The sequence below is a fragment of the Mauremys mutica genome, chromosome 20, assembly GCF_020497125.1.
Source record: "Mauremys mutica isolate MM-2020 ecotype Southern chromosome 20, ASM2049712v1, whole genome shotgun sequence".
Taxonomy (NCBI): domain Eukaryota; kingdom Metazoa; phylum Chordata; order Testudines; family Geoemydidae; genus Mauremys; species Mauremys mutica.
This window is the reverse complement of record NC_059091.1, coordinates 4,886,614-4,902,108: the sequence shown is the minus strand read 5'-3', so window position 1 is coordinate 4,902,108 and position 15,495 is coordinate 4,886,614. Positions and strand designations below refer to the sequence as shown.

The 15,495-nt window shown below is 41.5% G+C and overlaps 1 protein-coding gene across 4 annotated transcripts in view; it reads left to right on the top strand.

Annotated features, from left to right (window-relative positions):
• The window catches only part of SLC11A2 (solute carrier family 11 member 2), a 35,556-nt gene extending 20,447 nt beyond the window's left edge, over positions 1-15,109 (top strand). For 3 of the 4 annotated variants that reach the window (XM_044995027.1, XM_044995025.1, XM_044995028.1), the window contains exons 9-17: positions 360-515; positions 1,692-1,850; positions 2,472-2,558; positions 3,098-3,217; positions 3,639-3,788; positions 5,002-5,075; positions 5,813-5,966; positions 6,756-6,809; positions 13,194-15,109. In XM_044995027.1, coding sequence (XP_044850962.1) covers positions 360-515; positions 1,692-1,850; positions 2,472-2,558; positions 3,098-3,217; positions 3,639-3,788; positions 5,002-5,075; positions 5,813-5,966; positions 6,756-6,809; positions 13,194-13,271 — 1,032 coding nt within the window. In that variant the 3' untranslated portion in view covers positions 13,272-15,109. The remainder of the gene's footprint in view (positions 1-359; positions 516-1,691; positions 1,851-2,471; positions 2,559-3,097; positions 3,218-3,638; positions 3,789-5,001; positions 5,076-5,812; positions 5,967-6,755; positions 6,810-13,193) is intronic. The other variant, XR_006574561.1, reaches the window with a different exon arrangement.
• The last annotated feature ends 386 nt before the right edge of the window (positions 15,110-15,495 follow it).

Below are 15,495 nucleotides of genomic sequence, written 5' to 3'. Positions count from 1 at the left end.
GAAAGATTCTGGTTCAAAAAAACAAAATTTTCCATGGAAAGCGGTTTCACTGGAAAATTTTAGACTAGTTCTAAAGCACATGCTTTAATGCGCTCCTAGATTTTTATTTTTTTTTGCTTGCCCAAGAATTGTTAGCTGTTTATCTGCCTCCAAAAAGCTACCTGGGGGTGTACAACGCTCCTCTTTCAGTGCTAGTGGGTAACTAATATCTAAGTTTTTTAAAGCGGGGAGCTATTACCAAATTATTGCAGTTTTTAGGTGGGGCAAATTTGGGGCCTTCCAAGTTTGGGGCCATCTAAGCAACTGTGTGAACGCTGCCAATCCAGAGGTACTAGTGGCTCTCTTGTGTCTGTGTGCAGTATGTTACAGTGAAACCGGACCAGGGGAAGCTGCTGAAGGGGATGTTTATGCCTTACTGTGACAATTGCGGTACCCCCCAGCTAGAACAAGCTGTGGGGATCGTGGGAGCGGTCATCATGCCACACAACATGTACCTGCATTCTGCTTTAGTCAAGGTAAGAGAGGGGCGAGTCCCGTGTCCCCTCTAGTTCGCTCTTCAGAAGTACAATGAGACTATTAGAATGTGATCGTGAGGGTTGAGAGGAAAGCGCCTTGCAAGGCCTGGTATGTTTGAATAGCTGTGACTGCCCTTTTCAGAGTGGGTGACGTCAAGGAAGTCAGTAGCAAAACTCCCACTGATTTGAGTGACAGCAGAGTTAGTGCAAAGTCAGTGGGAGTTTTACCTCCGACAAGTGAATGCCGATGCTGAGCGCCTTTGAAAATCCCTTCTGTAGTAGCAGTTCCTGTAACCTTTGCAGAGAGCTCTCCATACTTTGGAATCAGCTCAGTAAGCTGATTCTGATGTTGACTGTGCTATATAAGTTTTCAGAATTAGAATATGCCATGTGCACCTGATAAATGTGGTATCTATTACGTAATAGGGTAAATTGAATAAATTGGCTGAACACACATTAACTATGTGTTTGCGTGACAGAACCTGGGGTCTAAATTAACATTTGGCAAACCCCTGAAACCATATTTCAGACATCTGAACAGTGTTTCCCAGTCTCTCTGCCTTGTGGGATTCATCCATATTTGATTCTACTGGGGACAAGATGACAAACCCGGGCTAATTTTAAAGCTAAAGGCCATCCATCTGGCCTGCAAACAAGATGGGCTTTTTTCTATTTCCCCCTCCCCATAGCAGCATATGTTTAGAGCTCAGGCTGATGCCGCCCCTTAACTTACTAGCTCCTGTATCTTGGGGGACATCACAGCAGAAGGCTGGGCAGCCTGTGGGCGCCAGAGTAGCTAGGAAGCATGTCCAGCATGGTGAGATTTCATTTGGAGCTGCAGTTGACCATGGGGAAATCCAGTCTGCCGGAGCAACCTGCTCAAACATGTAGTGTTGCTAGTATATCCTGTGGATGGGTGCCACAGCCCTGCTTCTTCAAACCATGCCGCTTTGCTCAGTGTATGCTCCCCACAGTGTTGTTGCATTAGCAGCTACTCTTGGCTAGCTGATGTCTAATGTCTCACGCTGTTTACTGCTGTTTGTAAGGCCTAAAGAGGGATACAATCAAAGTCCAGTAGCAATCCAGAGGAACCACCTGTTGGAGATACAGCTGGTTCCGTCGCCTAGAGGTTTTGAAATACTCTCTCATAATTGTCTTTAAACGCTTTCTCTCCAGTCGAGGCAGGTGAATCGTGCAGACAAGAGGGAGGTGCAAGAAGCCAATAAGTATTTCTTCATAGAGTCCTGCATTGCCCTCTTTATCTCCTTCCTCATTAACGTCTTCGTCGTCTCTGTCTTTGCTGAAGCTTTTTTTGGGAAGACTAATGAACAAGTGGTGAGTCTCTGGGGTTTGTTGGGGGTTGTGCACTTGTGTTGTGGAGATTCTGGATTACTGGGAGTAATATACGCGGTGGGTATATCGACACTGCCGTCGGGAGGTGTGATTTCAGCACATGTTGGCGTGCCCTAGCTCGATGAACAATAGGAATGAAGCCAAGGCAGGCAGCAGCATGGCTAGCCCTGCCCACCTGGGACCCCGGGTACCTCCTTGGGGCTAACCCACTACCCATGCTGCCACAGCTTCATTGCTGGTTAGATCAAAGCTAGATCGGGTATGTCTACACATACTTCAGTCGCACCTCCCAGCTGCAGTGTAGACACCCCCTAAAACACTGTGCACCTGAGTTAATAATAGCTACTGTGTTAACAGTGGGCCTGAGTGTTTCATACGCCGAGGGCCTGATTCTCATTTAAAGCAAGGCCCCTTTACGCTGCCCCAGCAGGCATAAATGTAGGCACTGATCTCGCCCTTGCCTGCAAGATGCACCCAACACATTAATGCTAATGCATTTCGTCTGGCCAGCTCCTCTACCCCAAACTCTACCAGCCACGGTTTCTGCTCTCTGAAATCTGTTAACAAAAATGAAACTTCCTAAACTGTTTTGTCCTCTTCTAGAACAAAGTCTGCACAAACAGCAGCAGCCCCTATACCGGTCTCTTTCCAAATAATAATGCAACCTTGGAAGTGGATATCTACAAAGGGGTGAGTGGCTTTATAGTGATGCCAGGCAGGGTGGTTGTATCTGAATGATCCTTGACTGAGTTATATGCAGCTGCTTCTTCTGAATAAATGTAGACTATTCAAAGCTTGAACCTATGGCCTGGTCCTTCATGTGTAAAGAAAAGATTCAGTTGCCCCTGGACTAGCAACACACTGCTTAATGTCCTGTCTGGACTATCATAGCAGCTGGAGGCTGCCTTCCACTCATTTCTCACTAACAAGTCAGTGTGTCTTATTCCTGCATTCTTTATTAATTCATCACACAAGTGGGGGGACAATGCTACGGTAGCCAAGAAAGGCCAGTGCAACGCTCCAGCGGTTTATGCAAATTCGGAATAATCCCGTAGTGTAGACGTACCCTATAAGAGTTGTCCTGTTGGAACAGAACAGCTTTCCTTCCTGCCTGGCCCATGATCAGTCTCTTGGAGCAGCTGTCTCCAAGAACTCTGCTTTTGACTGAGCATTTAAATCTAGGATTTAACACCGATTTGACTTGTGTCTGGAAACCCTCTGTGTTTCAGGGTGTTGTTCTGGGATGTTACTTTGGCCCTGCTGCTCTTTACATCTGGGCAGTTGGGATTCTTGCTGCAGGTCAGAGTTCAACAATGACTGGGACCTACTCTGGGCAGTTTGTCATGGAGGTATGTGACTCTACAGCTGTGCCGGCTTATGGCTGTTTCTCCTCCCTTCCCCTTGTAATCCCCTGAAATTGAGATGGTCAGTGGAGGCCTAAGCAGCAAAGAGTTCTGTGGCACCTTATAGACTAACAAACGTATTGGAGCATGCGCTTTCGTGGGTGAATACCCACTTCGTCAGATGCATGAGGAGGCCTAGTTTCTTTTCCTGGTCATGCAGTTTGCTGCAGGATGAGACTTTCCTGCTATTGACCCATGTACCAGACTCTTAGGTCCCCAAATCCCCTTGGAAAATTCCAGCCTAACTCAGGTTTCTTTAAGAGAAAAAACTCACCCTGTAGTAGATCATTCCCCTGCCCCCTGTTGCAGTTTAACTCTGGAATGTTGCTTTGTAGCAACAGCAGCTCTTCCATTTCTCTCCCCAAAGGGATTCCTCAACCTGAAGTGGTCGCGTTTTGCTCGAGTGATTTTGACCCGTTCCATTGCCATCACTCCAACCCTGCTGGTTGCCATTTTTCAAGACGTTGAACACCTGACTGGGATGAATGACTTCTTGAACGTTCTCCAGAGCTTACAGGTGAGCAGCTGGGCACTCACAGCACGGGACTATTCCTTGGAGAGTCATGTCTAAGCATTAGCTACTAGCAACTCCTTGTTCAGAACCAACCTCTTAGTCACTACTAGTGTTGGCTTTAGGGCCTTCTGTTGGCCCACTTCTGAACATTTCTGCAAGCTGGTTGGCTGAGGGGTCTTGAGTGCAGGGCTCTCTGCACTCAAGACCCCTCAGCCAACCAGCTTACAGAAAAGTATGGAGGGGAGCAGGAGGGACCTGTAAATGGCAGCAGCTGCCATCAGAATTGAGTTTTCCAGCAGCGGTGAATTTAGAATCTGCCCCTGGTCTGTAGCTGCTTGTGGACTGTGGCCAACATTGGTTATAGCAGTGGTTCTCAACCAGGGGTCCGGGGCCCCCTAGGGGGGCCATGAGCAGATTTCAGGGGGTCCACCAAGCATGGCCAGTGTTAGACTCGCTAGGGGACCAGGACAGAAAGCCAAAGGCCTGCTGCATAGGACTGCAGCCTGGGGTTGAAGCCATGGAGTTTTTATAGCATGGTGGGAGGGCCTCAGAAAGAAAAAGGCTGAGAACCCCTGAGTTACAGAACAGATAAGTTACTTCTAGGCTCTTATATGCCTCTCACTGAATTATCTGAGCACCACTTGAATATTTACAAAGAGCAAGAACTATATTTAAAGAGGGTTACATTTATACCTTGTTTACATTTAAAAGTCATAAAAAAATAACAAGTTTCCTGGCTGGTCCAATTCTCCTCGAGTTTCCAGCTCTGCAACGACCTACATATGTATTTATGGTGCCTTGTTCCTGTTGTAAAATGAGGAATGGGAACTGCCAAATTAAGTTCTCAAAGTAGAAGATTTTCAGCTTCCGATGGTTCTTGTCTGAAACTTGCTCCTCGCACTCAAGAATGATACAGTCCATATTCCAGCATAGAAAATAACTCCTAGTTCAGCTGGACTACAGAGAGAGAAGGAAAAATACTGTGGGGTCTTGCTTCTATAAACAACGCTTCTGGATTCTTTCACTGAAGATTCTCTCAGTTGAGGGGACGTGGGAAAGCATCAGCTGTGGCTTTAAACTGCTTCCTATTCCTAGCCATGAGGTCTCTTAGATGACACACTTTCAATAGCTAAAGGGAAAACTTTGGGTGTTTGGGGTTTTTTTATGCAAACAAAGTCCCAGCCCTAATCTCCTGCATCTTGTTTCCTTATTCCAGCTTCCCTTTGCTTTAATCCCAGTCCTCACGTTCACCAGCCTGCATCCTGTGATGAATGACTTCGCCAATGGACTGTAAGTATGAAAAGAATCCCACTCACCTGGCCTTTTCCTGATTTAAAACCATTTGATTTAGCCCTGAATACTCATATCTATCTTGGGTGCTTGGTCCCAATAAATGTGATATCTGAGCACAATCGTTAATGTATTTAACCTCGCAACACCCTCTGAGGGAGGGGAGTTTTAGCCCCATTTTACGTATGGGGAATTGAGAGGCTAAGTGACTTGCCCAAGGTCACATGGGAACTTTGTGGCAAAGTAGAAGAACCAAGTCTCTCAAGTCCAGGCTGGCACCCTAACCACTAGGCCTTTCTTCCTCCCTCAGTACAGTTAAGCAGGGCTAACTGTTCACAAAAACATGTGAATTGTTTTTACTCCCCAAACAGTATTAGAGTTCTGCTTTTAAGTTTCTTATACGTTAGCCCGGTCTCTCCAAGATCTGTTTGCCAACTCACTCTCCTTGGAGTGGTGCCCAGTATGCTAGAAACAGGTGTGTGTTTATTGCTTCCTGAACTCTGTCTTGACTTCTTTTCTTCTCCCTTTATCTAGTCTGTGTTTTTAGTCTAAAAGGAGCAACCCTCGTAGAAAATAGCCAGTGCAGGTCAATGAAAGTTTCTATTCTGGTGACTTCATTTTCAGAGTCTCGGCATTTACATTACAAGAAGTGTTCCCTTCAAACACCAGGGCAAATTAGGAACATCCCTCTCCCCGAAACGCCCCTGTAATCCCGTTTCTTTTGGCTTCCCTTTCAGAGGCTGGAAGATCGCTGGCGGTGTGCTCATTCTCATTGTCTGCTCCATTAACATGTATTTTGTGGTGGTCTATGTCACTGCACTGGGACATCTTGCTTTGTATGTGGTTGCAGCTATTGTCTGCGTTGCCTACCTGTGCTTTGTAGCATATTTGGTAAGTACTGTTCTTCCACGCTCCTTGGCAAGACCGTTGCTGTCTAAAATTGTGATTCCGGTGATTATTGGGCTGAGGCAGCTTGTAGGCAGGACTGAGAAAATGCACTTGCTTTCCCAGGAGCTGGAGACTATTTTTTATTAAACCATAGAACTCTTACAAACACTAAGTAATCCTCACCACCCACCAGGTGCATCACTTCAGATATGTGCCTCAGTTTCCCATAAGTCAAGACATGCTCAAGCTCCGCTCAGCCACTCAGTTCTGTGCTCAGTCCACTACTCCTTGCAACTTTTTACCTTTCATCCCAGTTCCTTTTGTGACTCATCTAATAGTCTAATGGGGAGAGACCTTCTGAATCATGCAAAATTCCAGATCTGGTTGTGTGTAAGAGGGGACAATTATGCATTTGTTTTAAAAAAATAAAAAAAAAATTAAAAAGGGGGAAAAAGTCTGTCAACATGCAGTTTGACTTTCCTTCCTGTGACTGCTCCTGTATCTCCAAGTTTCTACTTATTGTGAAAAGTGTGTCAAAGTTTAAAACAGCTTATAACCATGCTCAACAATATTGAATAGCTTTCACAATCTCAGCAGGCTTAGTATGCTTTAGCATCCTTAACGTTCTCTGTAGAACTCATTATGAAGAGATTTGGTAACTTGACTTTTGAGTAATTATTGAAAAATAGCATCTAGTAATCCCTCCATGTTTCCATTCATTAAAGTGCAGCTGCGAAAAAGGTTGTAACTTGCAGCAATGTTTCTCATAGTTCTCTCCTTCTTTAATTCCAGAGCTGGCTGTGTCTGATTGCTCTTGGGATCTCCTTCCTGGCCTGTGGGCAAACGGTAAGCGTCACTAGAACAGGGCTTACTGAAGAACCGCCTGTCGCTCAAATTAACTAAACACTGGGTCTGTCTGCACACAGCAGGTAGCCATCAGAGCCAGTGCGTTTCTATGGTTTACTGTGTGAACATATCCAAACGTATGTGCAATTTGCACGGAAAATACTTGTGTAAGTTTGTTGTATAAAAGCTCAGATGTACATACTGGGAAATATTTTGTTGTTAAGATAACTAAAGAGATGAGTAAGTTTCCTTGCTGATCCCCTCTAATCACACACATCTAATCACAAACATAATGTTATGTTGCTGCTAGAATAGATGTCTGCTTTGCAATGTAGGAACTGCATGTAACTTACCCATTATCCAGACACTAACCGGCTTAACAGCCTGGCAAAGAGACACTCTGTGTTCCAAAATGACACTTCAATTTAGCTAGTTCTCTGCCTCTGAAGTCTTCCAGTGAATCTGTAATACAAGCTGGTAAACAGAAATCAAGCTGCTTGGACCGTATCTGAAGTATTAATCCTCCTTCTCACAATTAGACAAGCAACGTGTAAAGTCTGTGACACTAAGTGATGCAATCTACCTCCACAGATCAGAATTCAATTGTATTCTATAATCTCAAATTGACCTGTTTGTTTCGCACTCGAAACACATTAGAAAATAGTTACTGGTTTCAGTTAATCAGCATGAATATGGGGTGCAGAAATTCCTTCCTGGAGGTGGGAATTGTGTTGGAGAAATCCTAGCCCATAAACACTAGAAGTCTAAGCGTTAGAGTTGTCATATTTTTTCCTACCTGGTATGTGATTCTGGTGATCAGCAAGGGTAAAAAAATAAATCAGTGTTTACAGGTTGTTTATGATTCTGTGACTTATTTTGTATGTATGGCATTAATAGAAATTTTCTCTGTATTTTCTGCAATTTCCTGTATCATGACTCATGGAGTGTAACGTAACAGAATATGCCAAAAGCCTTCCATTATTTGGGTCTCCATTTTTTTAAATTAACTTACTTTCACTTCCAGTCTGGCTCTTTATACTTTCCCCATTGTACTTCCTGCTTCTTCCACCTCCCGAGGCAGTCTGCAATCTAGTATTGCAAAGGTCACAGTGAGAAACATGCATTCCTTTTCTCTGTTTGGAAAAGACTGCACATTTTGTCCTAATTTTATCATGAATTAAGTGGGTATATCCTTGCGGATATAATATTGTTTTTAGGGGAGGGGGTGGGGGGAATGTGTGTTCATCAGTGGATCCTGTAAAGCAAACCTGTAGGGAAACTGAAGTCCTGGATCTTACTGAGTAAAATTTTTCTTCTATTACTATTTGATAGAAGTTTTAGCTGATAACTGTGTGTGTAAGCATTTGTGTTTGCGTCGAGGTATTTTGATAGGTATTTTCACTAGAATTCAACTGATCTCAGTTCTGTCCTTCATCTTATGTGCCCATCAGATATTTTGATCTTTACTAAATTTTAGTTTGTGCATTAGTTTTTTCACCTCTTTAAGAGAACTGGGTTCAAATCCTGACATGGGTCACAAGTGAAAGTAGCTTCCAAAGGACTTCTCAATCCCTCTGTGTGAACCTCCCAAAAGCATGGCATGGTTGTAGTCTGCTCAACAGAGGCTAGGGACTGGACTAGCCGGGGTATTACAAGATACAGGATTGGGGTCCCCTGGAAGATTTGTGTGGGTTGCACAGCATCTCCCCTTGCTTTGCCTGACTTAACCCATGCTATTAGTCCTTCATTCTGCTGATCACTAAAATTAGTCCTATTTTTTTTTAAGTGGGAATATTTTATTGAGACTGTCTAATATAGGTATGTTTTCAAGCTTAGTTTCTGTAGTTCTAATTGGAGACAAGGTTTTCTCAGAATTCATTGTCTTAGTGTTTATCATGTTCATCACAAGAGAGGTGATTCTTCTGTGCAGATAAAGGGGGTTATCCATGGCTTTCGGAGGGTTGGAGAGACAGATTTCACAAGGGAACGGTAGCTTTTTTCTTTTTATTGTAATGCCTCTTGTTTGGACAAACTTCAGACTGTAAGGGACATCCATCATGTCGATGGGAGGTGAAAGATATGTCCAGAGTAAGTGTGGAGAATGCCTTTAAATATTTTCCTGTATGGAAATGGGATGTGGTTTTCACTGGGTGGTGTGAGAACATTCAGTTTAGTTCAGGCTGGACCACTTCCATGTTCCTGTCCATTGTAGCAGTCAGAAATAGATACCGAATGTTACAGTTGCTGTCTTGCCAAAGCAAAGGCATACAGCCAGATTCTCCCATTGCCCTGCGACTTGCCGTAGTCCATTATATCCGCTTTGCACTGGGGTGAAAATGCTACTGAATCAGAACAGTAAAAGTTTACACGTGCTTTACCCTAGACTACACGAGGTGCAGGACAATGGAGAGTCTAGCTCATAGTCTCAAATTGCTAGAGTAGAGCATAAGCCTCATGGTTTCCAATAGTAGTAAAGAACACTTACATGTACAGCTCCTGTTATGATGATAAGTGCAGACATACAGGAAAAAATAAACTCCCAAGTGCATAAAAGAGTTGGTTTCATACATTTGGTAAGGAATTCAGTGTTAGGAAGGCTGTAACTATGAGCAAGAGACACGATGAATTTGTGATGGCAAAAATTAAAGCTGCTAATCTTTTTTAATGATCATTTTGACTAAGCCTACAAAGTTGGCTAATTTACTCTTTGTCAACTGACAAAACATACTTGACTTAAGTATTAATGCTTGATATAAAGAAAAAAATTACTTCACTTAATGTTTTAGTTCAAAATTCCAGCTAGAAATCCTGAGTATGCATCCTACTTACTGCCAGGGTTTGTAGTCTTATATCTAATTCCGCTGATTTGTGTGTTAATCTGTCTTCCTTTGGCAGCAAAATTACATAGATTGTCTAACCAAAGGCACGTTTATGATCTAGAACTGCTGTTAGGCTTGAATCTAGCTGCCTTCATTAGCTTATAAGTTCCTGTAGTTTAATTTTTATGCCTTAGATATTCATGCATTTTAAAAATTTCTGGTTTGTAAAAGTGTCAAAAATGCATGACCACTGTGAACATGTATGACTGTCACTGTTGGATATGATGTGAACTGTATATCAAAATCATGGCTATATGCAGCAGCTTCTGTATAAAAGTCCTCTTAGTGTGCTATAATTTAGCTTCTATTCTATTCTTTGTGAAACTTAATTTTTTTAATTGAGCATGAATCAATTTGTATGCACTACATTTTCAATTAAAAGAGACACTTTTTCAACTTGGTTTCTTGGGTCTTTTTTTTTTTTTTAAATTGCGACACCCAGTATGTTGCTTTAAAAGAAACTCGTATTGATGCCCAAATGATTGAGATGCTATAGTTTTACTGGCCCTGTACACTAGATTGCATGCAAAGCTTAGTATTTCTATACTAACTCTCTCCAAGCTGTGCATAGTAACTTCTCACTAACTGCCATTGCCAGAAATTGTCACTACGGTCCTTGTTCGTGCAAGACATTCAACTATTCTTCACTCCCTTCAGGGCAGTATTGAATGCTTCTGCTCCCAGCAATAGCAAAGGATTGATATGCTGTTAGCTTGTGCAACCTGACTGCCTATATCTAATTCTTGCTAGGGTTCAGTTGAGCATTTTTAGAGTTGTCTTTGGGTGGCTCTCTTTGGAAGACAAACTTACCATTCTACATTTAGACCATTTACTGCCACATTTCTGCATGTCTTGCCACTTCCTCATCCTCAGTCAAAATAGCAAATGCACTAAACCAATCTGATTGGTTTTAGGCTATCTCACCTCCCCACTTACTCACAAAACGAATCAAATGCCAACATATTTTGGCCAGGAACAACCTTAATAGGGGATAAACTCTGCTTAGTTGGACTAGGAATGAATATAGGTAATTGGGTGAAATCCTGTGGCCTGATCTTATTCAGGAGTTCAGACTTGGTGATCTAATGGTCCCATCTGGCCTTAAAATCTATTTGGGAGTGGGGAGGGAATTCTGATAGAAGCAGGCGTTGCACACTCCTTTCTTTTTTTAAATAAGCCTGAACTTTTGCTTCTGTTCAAACATTGATCTTTGTGTTACTATGTGATATGGGAACTTTCTTTCCCATTTTTTATTACAAGCTTTCCCTACCTGCTTTAAGTGAACTGGAAGCTGTAAGTAATCCATATTATTTATTTCTCTTAGAGGAAACACTGAATTTGTAAGCTCGCTACAGGTCTTTAATTAAATTAATACCTATTTAGCTTCTTTGTTTCTACCATGTAAGAAACACTGGTAAGTTTCAGTCCATTGAAAACTCTTGTCTTGCCTTTTGATTTCTTACAACTGAATTTTTTAACAAATTTTGAATAATTAAGCATGAACTTAATTTTCACAGAGAAGAATAACTTTATCTCGTATATACGTGGAATCAGTCAAACTTGCATGTTGATGTAACAGGAAATTATAACTGAGAAAGATACCGTCCTTGATTCCCCGCAACAGAAACAGTAATGGGATATTGCATCTGTGTCCCTTGCATGTTTTTGTAGTATCTATTGAGGTGAAATATTGTGTCCATTAAATAAAAACTTATCAACAGCCATTGCTCTCATAAGCTAACTTGTAAATCAGTTACAAATCCCTTTTAAAGGGAGTCCTCAAACTACTGCAGCTGAGACATAAACTGGATACAAAACAAGATTTTATAAAGCTATAACTCTTGGGTCCTAGAGCATAGCAGCATATTCTTTGGCTGGCCACTAGTGACTGAAGCCTGTCCAGATATAAGATAAATAACTGGTTATCATCTCTGGCTAATTGAGAGTGCACCCTGGCAGAGAAAACCTGTTGCAATGAAACAGCATCCACTGTTTGCTTCACTAAACTTTCTGTAACAAATTCACACTACTTGAAAAGGGTGAATCCCGTGTTCTGATAAATGGAGATTGGGTTTTCCTGTTGGATCACGCTCTGTGCTCCTACTGTTAATAATCTAGTAGGTAATTAATGTAGAAGATCTACTGTAATAAGTGATAATCAGCATGAAAAGACGGAAAAATCTGTCTCTTGTCTATTCTGGCGGCTGAATCACCTTTGTTTTTTAATCAGCTGCATGTTGCTTCAGTCTTTCAATGACACTCTTTCAGATTAATCAAAATAACTTTAATAAATCAGTTAATTGTGGTATAGTATTTTTATCATATTTATAACAAGTCAGATTTACTGCTGCTGATTAAAGAATAAAAATTGATTTAATGCTTTGGTTTTAACATCTAACAGCCTCACAAAACTTGGATTTTATTTTATTTTGTATAATGAAAGTGGCAGGACCAAAGAACCAGTCATCTGAGTTAACTAGGATTCTTGCTTATCAGATTATGATTTAGATGACCTTATGAGCTACAGTAAAGCCTCAGAGTTACAAACACCTCGGGAATGGAGGTTGTTCGTAACTCTAAAATTTTTGTAAGTCTAAACTAAATGTTATGGTTCTTTCAAAAGCTTACAGCTGAACATTGCCTTAATAAAGCTTTGCAACTTTACTATGAAGAAGAAAAATGCTGCTTTTAACCATCTTAATTTAAATTAAACAAATCACAGAAACAGTTCCCTTATTTTGTCAAATATTTTTCTAACTTTGCCCTTTTTTAGTAGCTTACCTTGAACACAGTACTGTACTGTATTTGCTTTTTTTGTCTCTGCTACTTCTTGATTGCGTACTTCCAGTTCCAAATGAGGGGTGTGGTTGACTGGTCAGTTCGTAACTCTGCTGTTCGTAACTCTGAGGTTCTACTGTACTGTATGGCTTGGAGCTACTTGGCCTTCTGGCAGTACCAGTTCCTAAGGGCTTGTCTACATGGCACTAACTGGCAGCATAGCCTCTGCTTCCGTGCACCAAAAATTCCATAGTGTGCTTTGACGTCCTGCTGTTTCAAACACCCTGGCTTGCTGTGCACTAAATCAGGGTGTAGGCAAGCCCTTAGTGAAATAAAACTGCGGAGTATGTAGCAGTTCAGAGAGAATAGCACTTAACTGCTGGAAAAGAACTTGGTCTTGGTCATGCCTCTGTGCCTGTGACATGCAATTGTCTCAGTTACTACCTGCCCTGGAGAAATAGTCTCTATATGGACTCCAGGCCAGGCTGCTTGCATTTCTGGGTTGTACAAGTCCTATGAAACTCATTGTCTGAACAAAATAAGATGTTTCTGTAACACTTCAGGATTTAAAGCATTGATCAAGGACTTTTAAACAAAGTTATAGGCTGAAGAAAGCCAAAGCACAAAACCCTCTGCTTAGTGACTTCAACCTAATCACCCTTGATTTCACTGTCTTTGGCTTCTGTTTCAAAGTGGTTTCCCTAATTTTCTTCTTTGCCTTCTCTAGTATCAGCTGGGACTTACTACTCACCCTGAACTCTTCCTTCTGAACAATGTCGATGCAGACTCAATTGTGACTAGATGATTCCCTGAACTGCAGTTGCAAGAACAAAAACAATTTTGAAGCCTCTTTGTGCTGCAGAAAAGGATTTTCCTTACTTTTGGTTAGTTCAGAAAACGGGTATGGTCAAGCATCATGAATGACGGAAAGATTTCCTCCGAGAAGGAGCACGGGATAAAACTGACATCTGCAGAGGAGTGTCAGATGGAATCAACAGACATTGCACTTGACATCAGCCATGAAGGTTCTCACAGGACCAGTGAAGAGCCAGAGTCAAACCAGTTCATAATATCACACACCCTATGGGTTTGTCTTCCTTTAGGTACTCAAAATATTTTCCTTAATCCTTTTTTTAATTGTAAATTATTTGGGTAGTAAATTATAGATATTTGAATATCTTATTGATTTTAGATCTAAACTTATTCTGCTTGGTGTTTCTTAGGTCAACTAAATGATGGGACAGTAACATGTTTTCCAGCTTTTGGAAGATTGTCCAAATGAGTAATGTTAAGATTTTACATTTGATTTTGAATGATCTCATTTATGAAGTACACTAAGGAGACTACACAATGAGAAATAATTAACTCAAAAGCCTGGGCAGATTCTGAAGTGCAAATCCATTGGCGCCTAAGGAAGAAGTGTACAAGGTTTCTGTAAAATACAGATTATGTTCTGGGCACGCCCTTCCATTTCTGCTCCCTTCTTTCTAAAAACGCCCTCCCTATCTGTCCAGGTACTTAGGTGCTCAGTTACTATAGCAATGAGTCCTATCATCTCAAACCTCTCTAGCCTCCACTGTGGTGATCTGAAGAGGTCTCCTGCTCCAAGAGCGTGGCAATCCTCACTTCCCTGCCCACCTCTTCTAAGCATCTGGCCAGTTTTCAATACTGAGCCGCTCTAGGATTTTATTTCAGGTGCTTGCCTGGCCCCCCACAGCTACATTGCTGACTGCTGCGTAGGAAATGGTAACTACAGTGTAACTGGAATGGGAGGACACAAAGAGTTGTATCTTTGTGCATTCAGTCTAACTTTGTTTTCTTTGTCATCACATCCCAGCTTGTATTTGACCGACAGTGTGTTGAAATGCTTAATTCTCAATTTCAAAATACAAATAATTTGTAGAGGCAATGCAAGTTCAGGTTTTACTCCTGACATCAGAAGTAGAATCCTTGATTTAAGTATCGGGCTATACAATTATAGGAGTGGACACTGCTCTATTCAGAGTGCTCACCATGGAAGGTGCCTGTTAACTACTAAGTCCTGAAGAGGGAACTTGAAAATTTCTTCATGTAGTTCTTCCAGCCATAAATGTAACTGAATAAATCCATGTGCACAGTTACACAGCAGCTTCCCATCTATAGGTGAAATGTGGCCTCTTGTTTTAAGCCAACCAACAACCACAGAATGGGGTTAACTTTTCCTGGGGCTAGCTTTACACAAATGGAATTGAACATGAGCTTTGCATTTTCATGCCATTTCAAGAAGTCTTGAATGATTTAGGATAATTTCTGAGAATTGGATGGTTCCAAACTCAAAGCTTGAGGCCATGATATTCTGGGTGGGAAAGTGTGTTTTGTTTTGGGTTTTTTTGAATGGATAAATCTTTTGCAGTTGTGCAAAGAACCCTGAGGCAGGAACTGCCTTCAAATGCAAGATACCCTGAATTATATTTTTATAAATGTCTAATGTGGTCTTAGTTCTGAGGCATCTTACTTCTGTTTTTTAATTAAATCTCTTACCAATGAAGCATTTCTATCCCTGTGTATTTTGCACTCATTTATTAAATATATTGATTACATTTTGATTTGTGATGAACATGATGGAAGCCTAGACTGTCAAATAAATGTGTCAAATTCACTTTAGCTTTTTCTGTTCAGGCTTCATTTGCTTAAGAAATAATGCTGATATTCTTCAGGTCAGATGACCCAGAAAGTTGTTAACTTTCACTGGCTGTTTTCTGTACAAGAACAGACTGTACAGTATGAACAACTGCAAAAACTTGTAGCTGTTACATGCGAGGGAAGACGCTACCAGTGTGAGTACAGAATGCAGTACGCCAGAGGATATTCTCTGCCTCCCACCTGTAGTGAGACCCTAAAGTTTGGATTGAAGTGTAGCATGGGTAATGGTGTCCAAGTTTCCACCAGTTAATGTGGAAAGATGTAAACATGTGCTGTAAATGTTTTTGCAAAATGAGTCTTATTCAGATATTCTTTCTCACACTAAAGCTTTGTCTACACTACCACTT